Source organism: Macadamia integrifolia, chromosome 9 (genome assembly GCF_013358625.1).
Source record: "Macadamia integrifolia cultivar HAES 741 chromosome 9, SCU_Mint_v3, whole genome shotgun sequence".
Taxonomy (NCBI): domain Eukaryota; kingdom Viridiplantae; phylum Streptophyta; class Magnoliopsida; order Proteales; family Proteaceae; genus Macadamia; species Macadamia integrifolia.
This window is the reverse complement of record NC_056565.1, coordinates 15,135,337-15,159,321: the sequence shown is the minus strand read 5'-3', so window position 1 is coordinate 15,159,321 and position 23,985 is coordinate 15,135,337. Positions and strand designations below refer to the sequence as shown.

Genomic DNA, 23,985 nt, shown 5'->3' with positions numbered 1-23,985 from the left:
TGGAAGCAACAGGGGGAGGGTTTGTATACAAGGGCCCACATGTCAAGGAGGGGGAGAGAGGGAGAGAGAGAGAGAGAGAGAGCGCATGATACCAGAAGCATGCACATCAGTTTCCCTTTAAAAACTCTCAAAATAAAAATTGAACGAAGTTATCAAAATTTCCATTTTACAAATTTGGAGAATGAAATTTCCACAATGACAGCAAACGAAACCCTACAATGTCACTTGAAGAATAAAAATATGAAACCATAAACTTGATAACAGAAGTGGAAACAAGCTAATATATGTAAAGGCAGCCCACAGATTCATTACACACATGCATGACTAATGGATGTAATAAAGTGGGACTAAAAAAATAGGGACAGAGAACCATCAACAGTCATTTGCTTTTTACTTCATTCTGAGTCACAAAAACAAGCCACGTGACATCAACAAAAAAGTTGCAATCTGGAAAGACTCCAAACAAATCAATAGTTGATTGTTGTTATCATAAACCTGAACCAATCTATGACTAAAGGAAAAGCATTATTCCACTACTGAGTAAATGCAGGTGAACAGCTAATTCTGTCCAATCAACATTTCAGAAGCTAACGACCCCATATATTGCAAAGGTGGTATTCAAGAACAAAATTTTGAAATATATGCCCACCTCACTGCAACCAATTCCCAACCTTTTCCGTTCGTTTAGGCAACGCTTGTGGAATTTCAGGTACCTAATTGCAAGAGACCATGAGAGAGCTCAATAACATATGTTCTAAAACCTCCTATCTCTACAATCAACATTTCGATGCCAAGTACGCATTAACTAGATTCCTTACTTTTGCTGTCTGAAACCATTTTCTTCCAAAAGCTGATGACTTGGATGCTGAAATGGTGGAAAGGGCTTTGGCATGGAACCCACTGGTGGACTACTACCAGAAAGAATGCCATGAGGTGAACCACTTAGTTTCGAAGACAGAGTACTGTGGAGTTAAATATTATCAGAAGTGTTAAGACAACTGAAATATATATAATTTAATTAAACATGACAAAGACGTTAGCAGGACAACCAAACCATGCAGTAGAAGAATGGTACGGTGAACTCACCTTTGGCTTTCCGGTGGTGTTGACCCAAAGAAAAACCCAACTGAATTACTTGGCGGGCTTTCTGATATGATACCATGACGATTACGAGCATTCCCATGGTTCCTAAAATTGCTCGGAAATAAGCGTTGTTTCTGGGATGATTGTTGCTTATTAATGCCCTTATTTTGCCTCCTCCGGGAATTAACAGGGCCAGGCTCTTCAGAACCATTATTTCCAGCAGTATTTATGCTAACTTTTGAGCTTGGTAAGCCCAGTGCAACACTGGTGGGTTTGGAATCTCCATCCTCATTATCTAGACCAGAGTTATTCCTTTGATTGTTTGATCTTTTAGCTCTCAATTCCTACCAAATAACAAAGATAAAAGAAGCATTAAAACCATTATAACAAGAAAGTAACAGTAAACAACAGCTACAAGCATGGTTTCATCACCCAGTGAACCAACCAATTAACAATGGGCACACCAACCTGCTCATAAAAGTAAAGGCCATCGTTGATTGCAGAAGCAAGCTCATTTGAAATGGGTTTTGATTCTCTAAGTCCAGTTTTGTCAGCTCCATTCACCCTAATGCTCTGCACAATACTCGAATAGAATACAAAATTTGCATCAAATAAAGAATAATAGTAACCAACACTGAAATTGCTTAATTCATACCATAAGACTATGACATAATATCAAATAAATTGATTTCCCTCCACAAAGAACTATTCATGGTGCAAGGTCAAATTATTAGTGCCTTGGGCAGTACAACATTAAACGAAACGACAAAACAACAATTGCTGTAGAATTTACAAAAAATCTTGAAATGTTTTGACCTGTCACAGCAGCCCTCCAATAACAGAAGACAGCAAGACAGATGACTGAAAAAAATATAAAATAAGAACACAACATATGGGAATCCCCGAGTCAAAACAATGCATCCTGAACCATTTGACCTTCACAAGCATCCGCTTAGTCTGTCCGATGGTCTTACCTGGGTGACAATTATTAGTCTTTGAACATCCTGATCATAAGCATCCATCTCGTCCTCATCATCATCAAGCCTTTGCGCAGCAACATTACTGGAAGATGCACAGAGACAGTCAGAAAGAGTGCAAAACCATGTCAGTACATGAAGGAAAGTTTAATGAAATATATATGAAGCAATCTCCTAAAAAATTTCTGTGCATTGCAAAACAACTCAACAGATTTCTTTGCCAACCCATAAAACTGATTTTATATTAATAGCAATAATATGAGAAAGAGAGAGAGGGGTATAAGAAACAACTCTTGCCCAAGATAAAGAACCAGCAAAGAAGGAAGACAAACCAATAATAACAAAAAAGCAACAATAGGAAAGGCATGTGACATAACTCAGATCCAGTGAAATCATTAGAGATAGTTTCATCAAAAGCACAGGTTGTAGATAAGGATAGAAATAGGGTTCCCTAATCCAACTATTAGATCCGATTTCAATTTTGATCATATCTGGGTTCCATATGGTGAGCTCATACCAGGATTGGTCCACACCCAGCTATGCCAGAACATGAATTTCATTAATGGCCTTGTATTAGTGGCTGACCTGACCACAATGACCGAACCACTCTCATATTTGCTCCATTCAGACCCATCTAATGGTGGTTTGAGGTTAAGGTCTAGTTTAGGATAGCTAAAAACATACAAATTCTTAACCACTGCCGGACTGTGATGTCACTTAGCATTCAGTGCCTACAGATTTTCAACATTAAGACCAAAGCTGGCAACACCTAAGCCCCTATAAATGTAGCAGAGGATGGTCCCTATTGTAGGGCCAGCAGAATCAGTAAATCCTAAAAGATAGGCTCCCTATTATTTTACACATGGCAGCCTTAGAAAAATCACAGAATGGTCCCACATGATAGCATCATCATCTTCTCCCCCTAATATTTTAAAACTGGGGCAGTACCTCTTCTCATATCACTGCTGAAGCATTAGATCCCAACGAACAAGAGGAATCCCTCCACATACACAAGATACTTAAGCATTAGTCAAAATATTCAACAAATCACAAAGCTGCTGCAGTATTATTTTGATCAATTCATAGCATTGCCCCAGGGTATTATTTTGATCAGTATTAGATGGAAAGAATTGGAAAAGAATATTTCAAAAAGGCAGAACAATTCCCTCACACACCCATCAATCCAAAAAGGTAAAAGTTTTCCTTGGTAAACCTATATCAATCTCCTTACGCTTCAAACTGTTATTTATGATGCCTTCAAATTTAAACTAGTGCTCAAAAACTTACCTCCAAAGTTAAGTATGTCCACATAGAAAAACAAAAACTAGAAATAGTCAAATCTGAAATCAAATCTGAACTTCACTATAAATAGCCATTTTTTATTTCAATAGTTAATGTTTGGATTTATTCAAAGATAAAGAAAACAAATTTACTGAAAATATTAAACTAACATATAAAGAAAAGATAACCTTAAAAAATGACCAAATTAACCCCATAAATATGATAATCCCCTATATTTTGACAGGCAGAAACCACAACAACTCAGCCTTATCCCAAATAATGGGGTTGGCAAAATGGATCCTTACCCTCCAATCAGCTCTATTCAAAGCCATATATGATCCAAGGCCTAAAATCTATGCATGTCTTTCCTCACCACTTCTCCTAGGGTCATTTTAGGTTTGCCTCTGGCTCTTTTAGCTTCTTCAATCAGAATCAAATCACTCCCAGTACGAGAGTATATAAAGGCTTCCGTTGAACATGACCATGCCACCTCCAACAAATTTCTCGCAGCTACGACCGGGGCGGGGCTACTCCTAAATCAGCTCTAATTTGATCATTTTTTACTTTGTCCTTCTTAGTTGTACCATACATCCATCTCAACATCATCATCTCAGCTATACTAAATTTATCACTATGATGTTTCTTAACTGCCCCTGCACCATACATTGTAGCAGATTGTATGACTGTCCTATAAAGCTTCTAAGTTTTAAGGAATATGTCAATCACACAACACTCTGGATACACCTCTCCATTTCATCCATCTATCTTAATTCTTTGCATAACATCATCCTCCATTTCTCATTCTTTATTTATGATTGAGCCCGGATACCTAAAATAATCCCTTCACAGGATCTCCCTCATTAATTTTCACCACCTCATTATCTGTCCGAGTGTAATTAAAGTTACACACCATATCCACCATTTGCGTTCTACTGATCTTAGCACCATTGATTCCAAGGTTGAACGCATTATAAAATCCTTGATGACCTGATTCCACGTCACATCACAGTTTTCAGCTGTTAATTGTTACACTCCCAAGTTCCAACATCAATATTCACCTTTTCCCATTTCCCATTCCAAAATACAACTCCACTAAACTAGGCCTTATCCAATCATTTGGGATCCACAAAAATTCTGTTCTGCCATTCAACTCAATGAAGGCATCACATAAGACCAATTTCTTCTCTTAACACTTCAGCCCAGCCTTCAAAACCCAAAGCGAGGTTTATGCTGATACCCAAGTCATTTTCAGCTTCCCTCTTTTCCAACACCCATAGTTGTCAAGGTGACTAGGCGACCCAAAGCATTGGAGGGGGAGGGGCGCCCTAATTGTGCAGTATAGGTAGTATACACTACTTGAAATTATGGTCGAAATGACCAAAATTTCGCGAAATATTTTGGTTTTGAAGCCTAGAAATGAAAAAAGAGTCAACTCTATATGAATACCATATTTCAAGTTTTCAACTAAAATTGCGATCATATTCAACCCATTTTGGCAAAATTTCAAGATTTACCCATTTTTCCTAAGAATTTCAAAACTACTAGAAAACTTGAATTGTTTGGCAAAGTCCTTCATTTTTCTATTGAATCAAGACTTGGTGATCAACTGTGGAGCATCCATTTCAATATTTGGATGGATTTCAAGCATCATTTTCCCAGTTTCCATAAATTTCAAAATCTCCACCTATACGGCTGTTGTGATGGACTTTGAGATATTCTTCTAGGGTCCGAAGCCAAACTATCATTTTGGGTGTGGTTTTATTACAATCCAAAGGTTCAAACATGTTTAGAGATGCTTAATTAGGGTTTCCCTGAAGTTTCGGCCAAAAACATGGTTATTCGATTACCGAAATGTAACAGATTTGGGTCAAATTTTGATTGAAATCTTTACTATGGTATAACAATGATAATTTTATATAAGTATGCTTGTATAACCATTCAATGCAATATGAAATAAGTATGCTAGTGACAACTTAATATGAGAAAACCAATATATAATAAACAAAGCATAGGATATGATATAAGCATATTCATTAAAAATAAAATAAAATAATTCTTTATTAAAAAAAAAAACGATATAGATGAATCAATGTTACTCATGAAGTGTCAAAAACTTATATAATATAAGGCGTGCTGTCCGTATCCAAGGTGGTCACCTTTCTTGCATCAAACCAGGCGTGGTGTTGCCTTGCACCCAAGAATGTGCCTAGACACCTAGGCTACGCCTTGACAACTATGCTAACACCATTCCCCCCCCCCCAGTTTCCACCCCCTCCATGGTAAGAAAACTCAGACCAGATCGGTCAGTATCAGATGGATCGGATCAGTATCAGCCCTGACTGATCCCTGTCCGATATGGTCCGATCTAGGCCAATCCAAATAGGTATCGGCCTTGACCGATCCCGAGTTCTAGAACCTTACCCCCATCTCCTAACACCTTCAAGTTGATATCACTCTCTCCCTCTCTTTCTCTCACTGATCTTCATTGGACATTGCTGAACCATACTAATCAGACTTCCTCTTGTCACCGAAAGGTGCTACTCAATTGGGCAACATACCCATCAGAATAATTGTGAAAGTTAATTGCATCTGTGCCAATATTTTGTTTTATTTTCTTTCTAATTTGATGTAAAGAGAGACCTATCAAACATTTTATATGTAATGACAACTAAATAAAAGTTATACAAATAAAATAATTAATTAGCAACATGACAATCCCAGATATTACTCATTTTTCCAATTTCCGAAAATACATAAAATTCAATAATCCTAGAAATAATTAAGCAAGGGTACTGAGAGAAAAATAACTCTTACATGATCTAAACACCGTGACACAACAAAAAGACATAAATCCACATTAGGAAAACAAAGTAGAGAATGAAGAACAGGCCTACCTTCTACTAGATGAAAGATGATCTTTCCTGATTGTTGCCTGCTCCAACTCCAGTTCCTCATCAAGCATGAAAGTACTCTGTTCTCCTACGTATCCTGAAGGATCACTCACAGAGTCACTTGACTTGCCACCCATATTCTGTGTACCCAAATCTGATAGCACCTCCATACTTTGCTGCTCACGATCAGCAAAGCTACCAGGGCCTGCATTTCCTTGGACAGATTCAGAGTTAACACAGCAATCGGTGCTGGTATTCTTTAGGTCTGAGATACCATTAGCCAAATCCTTGTCTGACATACAGCAATGACTGGTGGCAGGCTCAGAAAATATGTTCACTGAAGTCAACTCACAATTAAATCCTCTGCTAGGATCCCCAGTTCCTCCACCCAATTCTTGTGCTTCACCAGAAGACGGCATCTTCTCAGTGCCAGATTCTGAAAAACTCCTCCCTACTTTTGAAGTATCTTCCTTCGAAGGTGAGTGTTGTACCATGATTTCATCAGTTGGTGGAAACTCCCTGGTCACTTCAAGAGTGCCTTGATTATTATTATTATTATTGCCATCATTTAACTCATTGCTTGTCATAGAAACAGAAGCTTTCTCATCAACTTCGCCATGTAGTGCCTGAGGTTTTGATGATAGTGTATGTCTACCAAGCCACTTTGACCAGTCATCACGTCTCCGTATCTTGTCACCCTATTTGAAATACCACTTGGCATGACTTACGGAAAGAAACAAGATAAATAATGGAACAGAAACCACTTGGAAGATATAGCAGCACTCAAAAGGAATAGATATAAACTAATAAAACCCACATAAAGATGGCAATCGTCAATGTATCTAACCTGCACTTCTATGCTATTTGAGCACTGGAGAGCATCCAGAATAAAGGGTATACTTGTAGTCATTTTCTTAACCTGCAACTCGGAACATAACAATTACAGGCTAGAATAAAACTTATGTAAACCACTTACACTGCACAGTTGTAAGAGTGCTACTGGGAAAAAATCCAAACCTCCTGTGTGATTAAATAGACTAAAAATTACAGTCATACTGCTTGTCTGTAATAGAGAATACAGTAGCCAATGCACACAATACATCAGAAAAAAGAACAAGTAGCAGTATGAAAATTTTACCCTATTAAAGTCAGCAATTTTGGATATTGAAACCCATCCTTGGTCATCCATCAAGGAAAGCAAGTAATGGTCCTTCTGCAGATTTTCATCACTGCAAACAAAAAGGGTTTCAAGTATGGAAGAGTTAGGAATGAAACAGAAATGGTGCATCAGTGTACAATATGGCATGTAGGACCACTCACCTGAAATAGTACTCAATTTGTTTTACTACGTTAGTCCTCAAAGCTACTATCTCAGGTGCTGGGATGGGAAACCCAGGATGAGGGGGATGCGCAATAAATCGAGGTGGGGGACCCCTAACTGATTCTGGTGGAGCAGCTGGAAGATAGTACACAGGAGCACCTGTATTGTAAATGCAACAACTTGAGCCAAAAAAAAAAAAAAGGCAAATGGGAGGGAGTGAAGTGATAAGTGTCTAAACCCTTACATTGAAAGGAAGAATTGTCCAACTCTTTAGGGCAATACACATTTGGTTCCCCTAAGGAAAAATTGCTTTTGGTTCCTACATTTCCCACCTTATTCTGTATCTTCCATTTTCTTTTTCTTTTCTTTTTTTCTTTTTTTTTTTTTTTTTTTTTTTTTTTGGGGGGGGGGTGAATAAAATAATTCATTTCCCACCTTATTCTTTTTCTTTGTTTATTTAATCCTTCAACACATGTGTTATTCAATTCTTTTGTTCTTGGATTTTGAGATATAGACTGCCAATGGGTCCAAAGCCACATCACAGATCATCAAGACCAGTAGTTAGAAGACGGACATCAAAAAGATTGCATATACAAAGACTAGTCTCAACCACTACACTCCCACCCCCCACACCCAACGAAAAAAATTCTTATTTTATGATTTTTAAACATAAGATATATGTGTTATATGAGTATTGGAAAATCTATACTGAAATTATTTTGACCTATCCTAGGCGAGTAAGCGTGCATACACCAGAGGGAAGGTTATATGTAATATAAAAAATTTACTTCTTTTTTTTGTTGGTGAATAGTAATATTTTTTTTAGGTGAGTTAAAATTTAATTCTTTAGGTTTAAATAGAAGGAATTATATATATAAATTAAGGAAAATTTTCTTGTACCACCTCCAATTTGGAACCTTATATCATATACCACCCTAGTTTTCTAAAAATACCTAGTACGTCCCCTCTTGTGTGAACAAAATGACACTGAAATCCATTCCGTTAGATCAAAATCGTCAAGTGATGACGTGGTCATGTTATTTTCTAAATAGCAAGTTTACCCTTCCTCAAGGGTAAACTTGCCATTTTACCCTATGATATACCAACCCCCAATTCATGCAATTGAAAAAGAATCGAAGGTTTAGTTTGATTTAGGGCTTCTCCTCCGATTCAGGTAAAGCCATTCCCACCTCCTATGCTCACCTCATTGATGCCCAGCCATATGAACAAAATCTTGAGACTTACTCCTTTCAAATCCGTCAAAGAACCATACCCAACTCGCCTTGTGATCTTCTCGCTGTAATACAGACTATACCGTCCATCAACATTAAAGTTGCAGTTGTCATCAAGATATACCTCAAATCTTTTATCATTATGGAGTACATATCCCTTGGCACTTCGGGAAGAATTCCTTTTGGGAAATTGAACTTTTCAAGCATTTCCTAGGCTGTTGGTTCTGTCTTGTAATCTGAATCCGAAATTTGAGTTTCATTGAGGTGGGTTGTGCAGAGATTAAAGATAACCATGAAATCAGGCAAAACCCTAGATAACTGCAAATTCCTTCAACATTGCAAATTCCTCCAAGGTGAGCATAGGAGGTGGAATTTAGGGCTTCTCCTCCGTTACAGGCCCTTCAATGACAAAATCCTTCCTTAGATCGACCCTCAATGACTGCAAATTCCTTCGGCAGGCCCTTCAATGGCTATTTCTTCCTCAGATAAACCCATTCAATGGCTGCAAATTCCATCAACAGGGTTGGTCCTTCCTTCTAAGGTTCACCGACTGTTTATTTGAGAGTAAAAGGGAGAGTAAAAGGGGGTAAAACATTGGGAATGGATGTTTATATAGGTAGATATAACAGGGCCAAAAGAGTCTATTCCATTTCTAAGCTAACGGTATGCGGTTGATATTTTTAGAAAACAAGGGTGGTATATGATGTAAGGTTTCAAATTAGGGGTGGTACAAGACAATTTTCTTAAAATTAAAAACAAAATAGAGTGGTGTGTAAAATAAAAACATATCTTTTTAACCTAGCCCATTCTCATTACAGCACTCATCCTCTTCAAAACCAAGAAACAGAAGCAATAACTTGTTGTCCCCCCACAAAGTCAGCAGCGGCGGTTGCAGCGGGGCACGTAGGTACTCTTCCTCCTCCTCTTCCATCCTTCTCCTCCTTTAAACAGACCCTGTAGGTGTAGCCATAACAGAAATCTCCTTCAACAGACCCTGTGGTGCTTCATGTTTCCCCTACTCTGCCAAACGACTTCTCTATGATCTCCTCCTCCTTCCAAGCCTGCTGGAGTCGCCGCTACCAGAACCCCCAAAGAGTGGAATTGCACAAGGCTTAGAATGGTACAGGGTTGAAACCAAGAATCAAGACTTCTCTCTCTTTTTTTAAGCATGATTCCATGCATCACACTGTACCATAATGACATACACAAACCAATATGTAAGTTACAACAAGGTGACAGCACGCCTTGCCTTTTCAAACTTCTCAAAAGAGCGTGAATGCCAAGGCAGCACCTAGGCAACACCTTGACAACAATGGTTCACATGTTCCAAAAGAATCAAGATCTGTAGTTGGATGGGTCACAAAAAACAGTCTTCTCAGTATTGGTAGCGAGTTTAAAAAATGAATTGGTATTCGTAAACGTATGAGTAAAGGCCACTGTTGGACTTCTGAATCTCTATCAGAATTCATTTCAAATTGTCTACATTAAAAAAAAAAAAAAATTAATAAAGCATGGCTAAGATAATCTTTTCAAGCTGTCTATGATGCAGTTGAGCTATACCCGCTGGACTGGCACGAGCCGATCTGGAAACCTAGACCAAGACAAACCGGTCCCAAGACTGGGTTTTAGTCCAACAAGGGTTAGTAATCTTTATTTATATTTTGGGTTAGTTATTAGATACGTAGGAGAGTCCTTATGGTCTTCGGTTTCCTTATTTAAAGTAGTTTCCTAAGTAGAGTTAGTTTCTATTTACTGTTTGGAGATTTTCTCCTTATATACTTGAAACCAACTAATGATGGAAGATAAAGATTGAATGATTAAAATTGCCGTTAGTTACAGTAACGCGAACTGTTGGAATCAAGAATTGTTTGCATGGTCTTCTCCCTTCCCCCTTCAATCCAATATTCTTCCTCATCTCAGGTACGCTCTTCCTTCAATCCAATCTTCTTATCATTATTCTGTTCATCTTCTCACTCTAAATTCTTTTCCCTTTTATTTGCTGGACTTCATCAGTACCAGCAGTTCCTTATAATGACTACAATCTCTTTCGTTCCCCACCCTTTCTCTCGAGAATTTTAGGTGTGAGTATCTCGGTCCTAAGCGACTCAAACCTCAGAGTCTTACCTGCTGAAACTATCACTCCTATTAGATCCCAATCAAGGGCCAAATCTGGTCTCTGACTTACTGTCAGCAACACTTTCAGAGATTCATTACCGTAATTAGAGTTAAGATTGGGTTCGCTAATACCTGAATTAAAGAGGTCCCAAAGTTGCAATTCAAACCCCAAAGTCCCAGCTCAAGTGATTCTCTCGTGAGGGAGAGATCTCCACTTTGAAGCCACCTCCATGCTGCTGGTCTGTCTCTGGAAGGTAGAAAACAACCCCCCCCCCTCTTTTTCAATATATTAACCCCATATCAATATTTACAACTAAATCCCTCTAGTCCTTAATTTATTTCATTCATTACCTCTTTTAATGTTAGCTTCCAAAAAAAACCCCCACTTATATATTCACTTTCATTTAAGTCCATAACTTTTCAATTCTCTTGTTAGTCTTGAACTTCCAATAAACTACAGAATTGCCATCAACTCTATTATTTGAGCTGCTCATCATTCAGGTGGAGATTGGGGACCCACAGCGACCCAAAACAGGGTTTTATGACCCAGATCGCATCAGTCTGGCACATTTAACCTCTTAACAAGAGCCTGTCTAACAATAAGCCTTGGTCCTTCAAGAAAGGAGGTATGACAAGTTATTAAAGAACCAAACAGTTCAGTGAATTCTGAAAAACAAGATATCACATCCAGAAAAATCTTATATAATCCGTAAAAACAATGAATATTATTCAAGCAGTGTTTTAAGACTCAAGGGCAAGGCAAGAACTCCAATTCAATGACCATGCCCTCACATGTGGTCAAGCCTTTTACCTGTTAGGTTAGTGACACATGTCAACCCATTTCAGAACCAATAATGTAACTCCATACAAACTCTTACTTCACATTTTTGCACTTGCATTGTGAACAGTTACATGAAAGAAAAAGGATACAAGAAAGCAACTAGAAAAATGGTGCAGAATATGAGGTTTGAAATATTACCAGGAAATCCTGGTCCATTAATGAACCCTGGAGCTGGAAAAAATGGAGGCGGCGGCCTTACAAAACCCCTAGGTCCAAGATTTGGTTGCATATTAATATTATCTCTAGGACCGAATGCCCGTTGATGACGCCACGTATAATTCATACGGCCACCAGGATCCTGCATATTTTGTCGTCTATTTGCAAAATTTCCAGAATATGCATTACGATCTCCACGTGAGGGAGGCTGAAAACTTCTATTAGCATCAACAGCACCACCATGACCAGGTGGAACAAAAGGTTGCATAGGGGGCTCAGACCCAGATTTTCCCATCCGAGGTTCTACAGTTGGGAATGGTCCAGGACAAGGCTGGTAAGCATACTCATGAACAGGGATGTGCGGTACAGGTACAAAAGTATGGAAAACTGGTGGCAATGGCGGTTGGTGATAAGGTAAAGGAACTGGATATGGGGGTACACCATTTGGAGGAGCATTACGCTTAGATCCTGCTTTCTGATGATGCACTGGAACATGCTTATGGGAAGGATTAGTGTTTACCAACCCATCTGACTTTGGGGGCCCAACTGATCCCTGGCAAAAGATACTAAGACGTTAGCAGTTTGTAAAATGTGAATCTAAAGCCTGAAAACAACATAGGAGATTTCCATATGGGGTTTGTAATTCATATTCTGCCTGGTTTTAAGTAGGATAATTATGGCAAACAACAGATTTCCTTCACAATAAGGAATAGTCATGTCCTACTGCACAAAAAGAATTTGGAAACAAGCATATAAAATTGTGCTTAAATAAAGATTAATAATCCAATCAGTAGGAGCCTATAATATAAATATCCATGTTATAACATAATTAGTGTGTATTTTCTTATGCTGCATCATAACAAATTGACAATTGTTGCATCCAATTCCCAGACACTTATTGAGTCATACTATGAAACTTTAGAAGAACATAATAAAAGTTCGCATAAGAAGAGAAACTAATATCTCAGAGAACCAATTCGTTTTTATGCCTGGAAGGTCCACGACAAAAGCAATTTACTCCTTCGGAGGCTTATGGAAAAATCTAGAACTTACAAGAGGGATCTCCAAATGGTCTTCATCAATCTAGAAAAGGCCTACGACCGAGTCCCTAGAGATTTAATCTGGCATATATTAGAGAAGAAAGGGGTGTCAAGTAAATACGTGGATATAATTAAAGAAATGTATGGAAATGCGGTGACTAGTGGGAGATCTCTGGGAGGCCAAGGTGACGAGTTCCCAATTACAATCGGGCTACATCAAGGGTCCGCATTGAGCCATTACCTGTTCACGCTTATCATGGATGATTTAACGAGGAATATTCAAGGAGAGATCCCGTGGTGTATGCTTTTTGCGGATGAAATTTTTATTGTCGGTGAAACAGTGGCAGAGATTAAAGATAAGTAGGAGCTATGGAGATATGCTTTGGAATCGAGAAGTCTTAAGATAAGTAGAACGAAGGAGTATATGATGTATAACTTTAGTCAATTGAGGACTGATAGCGAAGGGGTGAAAATCGAGGGGAGGGAGATCCCGCAAAGTGACCATCAGATATCTGGGCTCTACCTTAAACAAAGAAGGTGAGATTGACGACGATGTTTCCCACAGAATTAAAGTAAGATGAAGTGGAGAAGGGTGTTCGGAGTGCTATGTGATAGACGTATTCCTCTAGATCTTAAGGGAAAATTTTACAAGATAGTCATAAGACCAGCGACAATGTATGGTGCAGAATGTTAGGCAGTCCAGAAGCGTGACATTAATAAGTTGAGTGTGGCAGACATGAGGATGTTGAAATGGATGTAGGACAAAACTCTGAGAGATGGAGTGAGGAATGACTAGATTAGAGTTGATTTGAGAGTTACCCCAATTCAGGATAAGCTAAGAGAATGTCAGGTTACAATGGTTTGAACATGTCCAGATTAGGCCTCTGAATGCCCTAGCGCGGAGGAGTGACCAAATTCAGATGAATGGAGTTAAAAGGGCTAGGGGCAGACAAAAAATGACCATTGATGAGTTAGTAAGAAGAGACATGCAAAAAATAGATCTTTACCCTAGTATGGCATATAACAGAGCTACTTGGACGGCAAAGATCCAGGTTGCCGATTGTTCATAAGTGGGATGCCCCATAGTTCCTTTTTTTTTTTTTTTTCACGGATCCATGTAGCCAACCCCATTTAATTGGGATAAAGCTGAATTGTGTTGTTGTTGCTGTGTGCATCCAAAATAGATTTATTAACTTAAGAAAAGGTTTGATTCATCGAAAAAATAAATAAACTTAATGTTCCAAATCTAAACTTCTTGGGCTACTCTACTTATCCCGGCATCTGACTCTTTGGATTACTTCCACTATATCATCCCTACCCATGTATATAAATTAAATCATATTAAGTAAATCTAATCCAGTCCCATCCTAGAACTAGAAAGAGACTAGAAACCAGGATTTCCAGAACAACGCAGCAATATGACAACTTAAGGAGAAATTCTGTAACAGAAAACGGAATTGTCTTACCTTGTTCTGGCGCGCACCTTACCCAAGTAGGGGTAACGTCCGTTGCCTGTTTAGTAAGCTACGAGCACTTCGACAAATTGATGTAAAGTTTCTCCCGTCACAAGACTTCCAGTACGCATTGTACATGATTCAGGTGCTCATTCTCATCCACACTAACAATTAAGAACCAGATAGGCCCGATGACGTGATTGAGTGTTAAGTATAAATAACTCTAATGATGCGGAGAAGATTTCAGCAATCTGGGTACTAGAAGATGGTCTGTAGGGTTCTCCTAGTCAGACTACGAAAGAGTACAGATTTGTATCAGAAGAGAATCCAACAGTAATAACTAGGACTGCAGCCCAGGACTTCAGAGAGAATATAACCAGAAACCACTGTGTGAAATATGAAGTTAAACTACGCAGATTTGAGGGAGTAATGTAACAAGCAATCAAGCTTGAAAATAGGCAAGAACAGGGTTGCTGCAGACTGTTATTAAGTGAAATAAGCTGACCTGAAAGTGTACATAATATAACTAGCTGATAGAAAGGATAGAAAGGGCAGGAATCCATCTACGGCCCCCTTGGAAACCACCATGAATACCCCCTCAGATCCGCTCTACTCTGATACCACTTGATGCAGATCCGGGTTCCAAAACCGGAATCGGATCGCATGTGGGCCCACTTTAAGCACTTGTAATCCAAATACAATAAGCAGTGAAAATTTTGTAATTAGATGGAATGGTACAAGTGTAATAAACTGAAATTTGTAACTAAGGGCAAAGTTGTAATTCTTTGGAAATCCACTTAGAATAAGCCAGGTGGTAAGGATGTGTAATGTAAGGCAAAAGCATAGTCTTGGAAGGGGTAGTAAAATATGCACAAAGGGGAATAAAGGAAGATGAAAATGATATCAAAGGAAGGTGGGTAATAAAATATAGAACAAAAGGTAAATTGTGGAGGAGGGGTTATCTTCAACCTCCCGACTTGCAGAGGCGAAAAAACCAGATTACTTGAGAGCTTCAAATCTCCTCATCAAGCCCATGGTTTGATTTGAAATTTCTGGCGAGAAGTCGCAACTAGTAGTTCTACAAAGGGCAGTGAGTGGTTTACCAAGAAAGCAACCAACACAAAGGCTTCAAAGATCTGAAACTAAATCTGGCGGCAGGTACAGGTTTGATTTCAGTCACAGATTCAATACTCTCAATAGGAGATGATTTGGGAAGCAAGGACCTAGGGTTTGGGTCGCCTATGGAAGAGAAACCCTCGACAAAGTTTCAGTCCAAGCAAATCAGACTGGAGGGAGATCAAGCAATTTGATTAAGGCTGCCACAGTCATCCAGAAATAGAGCAATAGAGAGAAAGAAAGATAGGATGAAGAAGAGAGATTTCAGAGGGGAGAGAGAATCACACAAGGGGGGGAATGGTCACACGACCTTGCACCCGGAAAGTCATATCATTTGTTGGCGACCATCAGGAGATCGTGACGATTGATCGTGAGACGTGTTGGATCTTTACCTCCATCAAAGCCGACAATCATGAATGTTAATCAAATGGTGTTGATCCTCTCCTTTAAAACTCATGGACGAGTATTTCTCAACATCAGGGGAGTCGATGCAGAATCGAGGCTGGACCGGATTGACCCCTTCTAGCAATCTCAACCAAGACGAACCAGGTACGATTGGATTTTTGGGTTTAATAGGATTTATTTGCGGAATATTTGTAATCTTTTATTCTTGGGTAGATATTAGATTAGTAGGAATTAGCAACTTGAATTTTATTGTGTTTCTATTTGTGTTAGTTTAGGTCTTAGAAAGTAACTAGGAGATATCTTTCTATTTAACTCTTAGATTTTAATCAGGAAAGTTCTCATTTCAATTATTATAAATAATCATGCACCCAAATCTTTGGACAAGTTTTGAAGAATGGATTGATTGATTGTTTTGGTGCTGAATGGATACTTGACAAGGTCGTGTGATCATTCTCTCTCTCTCTCTCTCTCTCTCCCCCCTTCTTGTTTCTCTCTCTCTCATGCTCTGTTTCTAGATGACTGTGGGAGATCTAATTAAATTATTTAATCTCCCTCCAGTCTAATTTTCTTAGACCTAAACTTCGGTCGAGCGTTTCTCTTCCATAGGCGACCCAAACCCTAGGTTCTTGCTTCCCAAATCATCCCCTACTAAGAGTATTGAATCTGTGACTGAAATCAAACTTGTACCTGCCACTAGATTCAGTTTCAGATCTTTGAAACCTTCGCGTTGTCTTGGGAAACCCCTCATTACCCTTTGTAAAGCTGTTACTTACGACTTTTCATTAGAAATTTCAAATCGAACCATGGGCTTATGAAGAGATTCGAAGCTCTCAAGTAATCTGGTTTTTTTTGCCTCCTTTGTAAGTCAGGAGGTTAAAGATAATCCCTCCCCCACAATTTCCTTTTGTTCTTTATATTATTACCCACTTTCCTTTAATACCTTTTTCATCTTCCTTTACCCTTTTGTCCATATTTTATACTCCCTTCCAAGACTACCCTTTAGCCTCACATTAGACATCCTTAGCACTTTGCTTATTCTAAGTGGATTTAAAGAGAATTACAACTTTGTCCTTATCTTACAAATTTCAGTTTATTACAATTGTGCCATTCCATCTATTACAAAACTTCCACTACTTAAAGTGGCCCATAAGCAATATGATTCCGTCTTTGGAACCCAGACCTGCATCAAGTAAAGAGGGAGAAAGAGATAGAGAGAGATCGCACATGGGGAAGGAAGGTCACACGACCATTGCAGTCGTATCCATCCGGCACCATTAAACAATCAATCCATTCTTCAAAACCTACCCAGCACCATTAACAATCAATCCATTCTTCAAAACCTACCCAATGAAATGGGTGGGTTACATGCCTATTTATAATAAACTGAAATCCAAACTTTCCTATTTAAAATCTAAGACTAAAAGAATCTCCTTATTACTTTCTAAGACCTAAAGTAACACAAATAGAAACATAATAAAATTCAAATGGGTAATTCCCTATTTGTCTAATATCTACCCAAAAATAGAAGATTACAAATATTATTCCCAAAATAAATAAATCCTCCTTTCTCCTAGATTCCAAAAATCAATGGAACCCAATTCATCTTGGTTTAAATTTCCATACAGGTCAATCAGGTTCAACATTGATTTCGCATCACCCCGGAGAGGGGTTGCAAGTAATAAGATAATTTCCAAATCAAAAGAAAACAATTAAGCACAATTTCCCAAACAGACATTTGATGGACAGCCCCGAGCCAACAACTACATTATACATAATATATAATTGAATACAACTTTGATCTGCCCACAAAGGAGACTATGCCAAAGGTCCAAGGTCAAACAACCCCGTCCCTTTCTTTGCTAGGTCATATTCACTAAATGAGGAGTTCAACAAGGCAGCAACAAAATTATTGTATGAAAAATTTTTAAGCTCCAATATTTTTGTTTCACCCAACCAATGTCAAAATTCAAAAAAATCCAAGTTTCAGCCAAATGACTGTCTTATTTAAAATTTTCAGCACTTTAACACTTGGATTCCATTCTGAGTACAACAAGTTTAGCTGATTCCGTTCTAGGTTTGTGGCCCAGCCATAAACCAGCTTGTGGGTGGGCTTTAGCTAGTCTAGATCCTTTTATTTCTGTTTTATTATAAGTAGTGGCTACACTGATTAAGTCCAGGTCCATATATTATGTAAGTTTGTCATTTAAAGCACTTCAAGTGATCCACAACAGGAGTTAGGATAGTTTAAGCCTCTGTTTCAGTTTCTTATTCTGTTTTTTACTTTCCTTCTTAGAGTATGAGCCACAAAGCTCCCTAACCACTTTGTTAATAAAGCAGATGGATTTTACAGCTATTATTCTGTGAGTTTAGCTACACCATTGGTGAGAATCTGATACTGGTGGTGGATTCCAGCAAGTCCATGTGAGAGATCTGGTCATATCCTCTTCTTCTAAACCACTTCTCACTGTTCCATCAATCAGGTATATGTCCTCCAGTTTCTGGTCTGATCCCTTGGATCTGATGCTGATTGTTTACTGATCATTGCCACCGGTATTTCCTATTCTGCTTCTTGTTTTAGAGAGAGAAAGCAGACCTTGGCACAAAGGTATAGTGGTCGTGGGTTCGAGTTGGGAAACAGTCTCTCCACGAAGCGGGGGTAACGCTGTGTACATTATGACCTTCCCAAATCCCGCAGTGGCAGGAGCCTCATACACTGGGTACACCATCATTATTGTTTGAGAGATCAGTACTCTATTGCCATCGAATTTCGTGATATTTAATTCCTTTGTTTAAGTATGATTTCCTACTTATCAATTAATCTGTCCGGAAGAATAGACTGAAACTTCTCTGAGATGTTCTCGTATCCGTAGAAAACATTCGACCTGCTTTTGATCAGTTTCTGTCGGGTACTTTGTGAGTTCTTGAGTTCCTAGTTTTTAGGATCTTCAGTTGCTAATTCTGAAACAGGACTGTTTCTTGAGATCCAACCATTTTATCAAGTTCATATTTTGAGTTGTTCTAAATCATACGACTGACCTTCAACCAGAATTTGAACCACATCTGTTTATTTGATCTCAAGTTACGAAATCCTCTTTAAATCTGGTTATTTCATATTCACTGCAATTCTGGAAATGTTTTGAGTTTCAGAACCAAACTTCTTAAGCTTCTAGAAACCCATCACAGGGTTGTTAAAATGATAAAACAATAGAAAGTGGTAATGTGAGAAGACAAAGTGACACACCAATGAGGATGAGATATAATGATTAATGAGCAAACATTACAAATCAAATTCTCTATTTTTCAAGAAGAAAGAAGTTCATCAAGGGCAAGAAAATACTGAAAATTGGCACAGGAGAGAGAATTTGAGAAAACAGAAATAAACAATTATATTTAACAGAAAATTCGACTCATATGACCATTGATAGAGTAGAATTGTAGAAAGAGTCTATGTACCAACCTAAATGGGGCTTACAGTTGAGATTGGATGAGTTGAGGGTTCCACATAATGGAGGAAAATACTTAAAAAATCTATAGAATCTCTCCACCCAAATGATATCAGATCAAGTCAGGAATCCCATCCCCACATAATCTAAGCTACTTTTACCAAAAGGGCATGAGATGCAAAGTTTGCAAACAGAATGAAAGTCCAATGTTATCAGCTAGATATTTAGAATCTCAATAAAACCTCTTCACAGATTGTTCACTAATTCCCTAACTTCCTTGCACATAAGATAGTTAGGTAGTATCAGGCATCATTTAGTGCAATAAAGAATTTGAGATCCCCTTTGGGATTGCTATGGGCCCACCCAAGCACCTAAGCGGCTCAATGTGTTATGGTAATGGAAGTCGAGTAATTTGTTGCAAGCTAACAAAAAGGAGTGGCAGAAACGTAATTGACTAGAAAACCAAAAGTAATTTGATAGTTAAGTGGAGGAAGGGATAGGAATGTAAGTAGAATTAAAGAAAGGACAAACTTGGAACTAAAAAAATTAAAGAATAAGACTCGAATTCAGATAAAGGGGAGGGGTAATAATGAAAAGTGGGGGTCTGTGGTGACATTTAAAATACTCAGCACCTTCTGCAACCTTTCACCCATGATAAGATCAGGAAAAGAAGCAGCGGTAACCTCGAGAGAACTCACCCAATATGCATCTAATCTGACTCAAACTTTAGGAGAAAACTGATATCCCATAGGATTAGTGGATCCAACAGCCAAAACCACCAGAATATAAAGAACTTTTTTTTTTATTATTTATTTCTGAAATTGATTCCAACAGAGAGGAGAAAACCAGCACCGAACTTGATTCTACAACTCACTACTCCAACCAGATTTGGAGCTCGAATCCTACAAGATGGATTGCCCTAAGGTATTGTATTAAATCCCCCCCCCCCCGCGCCCAAAAAAAAAAAAAAAAAAGATCCCAGGCTTAATGAATAGAGGAAAAAGAGTTCTAATAATCCTTATCTGATCTGAAACTGCTGCAAGTAACAGGAAAGTACGATAGAAAGGGAACAAGCTTGACCAGCAGGCCCATGCCATCTAATCTGACTCAAACTTTAGGAGAAAACTGATATCACATAGGATTAGTGGATCCAACAGCCAAAACCTCCAGAATATAAAGAAATTTTTTTTTATTTCTGAAATTGATTCCAACAGAGAGGAGAAAACCACCGCCAAACTTGATTCTGCAACTCACTACTCCAACCAGATTTGGAGCTCAAATCCTACACGATGATTCGCCCTAAGGAATTGTATTAAACAAACACCCCCCACCAAAAAAAAAAAAAAGATCTCAGGCTTATGAATAGAGGAAAAAGAGTTCTAATAATCCTTATCTGATCTGAAACAGCAAGTAACAGGAAAGAATGATACAACAGAATACGCCAAGGAAAAATAAAGAAAGGAGAAGAGTGAAAGGGAACAAGCTTGACCAGCAGGCCCATGCCACACCACAGCAAACGCAACCAATTCTTTTTTTTTTCATTCCATTCTATCCTTCCAAACGTTGTGTACACATATATTTAGAGAAAAAATAAGGAATATAAATAGCATCAACTGTCAATCTAGGAAATTAACTCAAGAAATAAGCTACTCAAATAAGGAAGCTAATCTTAAGCAAATCCCTCCGTAGCTAATTTATATAAAACCCCCATATAAAAAGATAACTAAAAATTACAAAGAATCCCAATCGCATGGCCTAGCTTGGGTCAAAATTTGGTTCAACAATGAACCAGACCATTTCCTTTGTCTATGATTTGCATCATCATTTCTTGTGTCTTCTTTGAAACTCTTCACTACGATGCCTACACCAACAGGAAAGGCATCCCGATGTACAAGCTCTCCCTCAAAACCAGCCTTGGCTAAGTCATCCACAACTGAGTTAGCCACTCTCAGCTTTCAGAACAACAAGATGCTCTCCCTTGAAGCCAGTGGTTAGACCTTCTAAATAGGTCGGGGACCTGTATTAACCTGTAAACAGGAGCTAAAGAAATCCAACAACAGTTACTACATTTCCCTCCTCCAATTCCACAAGGCTAAGGAGATATTTAGTTGAATGCCAACTGGACCAGCATGAATATACAGACAACGAAAAAATAAAATCCGTCAAACAATCCCCAAGAGATAGCTCAGTTGGCAAAGACCAACACCTCACAATTAAGATGTCATTAGTCCAACTTGCCTTCGGACCTATCGATCTAAATTATTGCACGGAGATTCAAGATCATATTTAGTTCGAAATATTATCATTAAAGGGAAAATAGACATAGAAACCACCCATCTCTGTACTAGGGCTGACAGTTTCAAAGAGATTTGATTTCCAAGGGAAGGAGTATCCACGTCGCAATGAGCTGACAAAAATATACATTGTGATCAATGGTAACTTATAAAATTATTCATCTCCCTAATTAAGATATGAAGTGATTTGATGAATAAAATCCCAGATGATTTAGAAGAATCAATTTTTTTATAGGGCAATCAAAGAAAGGGGGGACAAACAACTTTTGTACATTGCATCAGGCACAATCATATACTGTCGTTGCATTCACGGTGGCAATCGCATACGAAATCAACAAACCATAGAATCAATATGCAACCTATTCAGTTTAATTGACATTTTAAACAATGTATAGTTCAGCCAACGTTTATACTGTCCCATCTCGTTTCCAAAATATACATTTTCTAATTTATAAACCATAAATAACCCGTATAAATAAAGACAAACAGCACTTGACTGACCTGCGCAGGAGATGGAGTGGGGACAATATCCGCAGTCTGAGCAGAAGCAAGATCAGGCGGTTTCGGAGAAGCGTCCGAATAATTCGGCCGAGCTTCAGCGAGAGCTGGCCAAGATTTAGCTCCCATGACAGGAACCTCAGCTCCCTTCACATCAAACGGTTTCTTCCACGGAGACTTCACTCCATTCTGCTCCTTCTGATCGTCACCACCCAAACTTTCTTCTCTCTTATCTACCATCACCATCTCCTCGATCTCACCACTACAATAAGAATCACAGCTATTCTTCGAACTCTCAGTACCTTCGCGAGAAACCTCAACAGAATCTCCACTCACAGCATTCCCAAGAGACGAAAGCGTCACGGCATCGATGGCCACCGCAATGGAGGAAGACTCCATCGCCAGGGGCGTAATTCAGCCTGAAAACGACTTTATCGAATGAATCCTTTGCATCAATTTTAGTTTTTCCCTTTTTATTGCGATCTTTTCAGAGATTATCGTCAGGCATTAATAACGATTAAGCTTACCTCCTCGACGGTAATCATAGTTTCTGATTCTGAACTCCAGAGGCTATCAAGACTCAACAGCTAGGGTTAGGGTTTTGGCCTTCAAAGGCAGAGAAAGATTAGGGTTTTGATAGAAGCAAACGACACAGTTGCAGACGCCGAAGAAGAGAGTGAAAAATACTTAAAAGAACTGTTGAAGAGTGAGTGAAAGAGAGAGAGAGACGGAAAGAGGGACCCAGACGCGGTAGAAGGAGAGCATTTTATATCAGAGATGGCTAAATCTTAATTTCGTGATTTGTAGAAACAAAACGTCAGAAACCCTTGCAGTTGAGAGATAACACGTGTGGCGCATGCCACGCACGTGCCGTATGTACTTCCGAAGAACGGGATTTCGGATGTGAACAGAAAGAAAGGAATGGCTACTGGTTTTATTTACATCTTAGGGTTAAAACGTATCTAAGCTGGATATGTACTGGTGAAGGACGTGATAGATAGACCAGGGACCTTATGGTCTGACCATGGGTATAACTCGAGCGGGTTTGGGTTGGGAATTGGGATTGGGTGTCAAAATGGAGCCTGGACAGAGAAACCGATTGGACCGAATTCTTTATCGGTTTGATTTTGGTTTTGGGACATAAGAAAAAGTAAAAAATCAAATTCGACCAAACACAATTGAATGGAATGAAACCGGAAAAAAAAAAAAAAAAAAAAAACCTGAAAGGGACAAAAAAAAAAAAAAAAAAAAAACCTGAAAGGGACAATGTTCCCTAAAATATGACATGGCCCTTTTACCAAACCACCAGAGTGTGCCAATAGGAATATAAGTAGAACTTAATAGAAGCATCAACAAAAATGGGATTTCTATCTTTCACGAGAGGTGAGGTGATCATTTTGCCCCCACTATCTGTGTGTAGGGCCCATGCCACCTTTTAGGTTTTTTTCTGTTTGGTAGTCATTCAGAAAAAACGTTTCTAACGTTTTTCCGTTCTATGGGAACAAAAAAAAACGGAATAGAGCATTTGGTATCAACTTGGTGTTTTCAGTTTTTTATTATTTTTTTTTAACGAAAAATAAATGCTAGAAACGCAAAATGATGGAACGACATAACCTTGTTCCGTCATCTCTGTTTCCTTCCAAAAATAAAAGATAAACAACTAGGATAATCGTTTCTGATATAGGTTCACCAAACACCATTTCTTTGTTTTAAAACGACATTGTGATACGAAAACTAAAAATTATATTTTTGACACGAAACATAGTTTCCATAACTGAATGATTACCAAACACAACAAAACTAAAAATCGAATGAAATGAAATCGTTAAACGAAAAAA

At 38.5% G+C, this 23,985-nt stretch overlaps 1 protein-coding gene across 2 annotated transcripts in view; it reads right to left on the bottom strand.

Moving 5' to 3' along the window:
* LOC122088325 (la-related protein 1A-like) overlaps window positions 1-22,910 on the bottom strand; it is a 28,683-nt gene extending 5,773 nt beyond the window's left edge. The window contains exons 1-12 of one of the 2 annotated variants that reach the window (XM_042657555.1): window positions 22,675-22,910; window positions 22,151-22,566; window positions 11,880-12,450; window positions 7,553-7,712; window positions 7,371-7,461; window positions 7,080-7,151; window positions 6,236-6,930; window positions 2,058-2,145; window positions 1,552-1,656; window positions 1,087-1,427; window positions 819-962; window positions 650-713 (exon numbers count right to left, since the gene is read on the bottom strand). In XM_042657555.1, the coding sequence (XP_042513489.1) occupies window positions 650-713; window positions 819-962; window positions 1,087-1,427; window positions 1,552-1,656; window positions 2,058-2,145; window positions 6,236-6,930; window positions 7,080-7,151; window positions 7,371-7,461; window positions 7,553-7,712; window positions 11,880-12,450; window positions 22,151-22,546 (2,727 nt within the window). In that variant the 5' untranslated portion in view covers window positions 22,547-22,566; window positions 22,675-22,910. Of the gene's footprint in view, window positions 1-649; window positions 714-818; window positions 963-1,086; window positions 1,428-1,551; window positions 1,657-2,057; window positions 2,146-6,235; window positions 6,931-7,079; window positions 7,152-7,370; window positions 7,462-7,552; window positions 7,713-11,879; window positions 12,451-22,150 lie in introns of both variants that reach the window. The other variant, XM_042657554.1, reaches the window with a different exon arrangement.
* Between the last annotated feature and the right edge of the window lie 1,075 nt (window positions 22,911-23,985).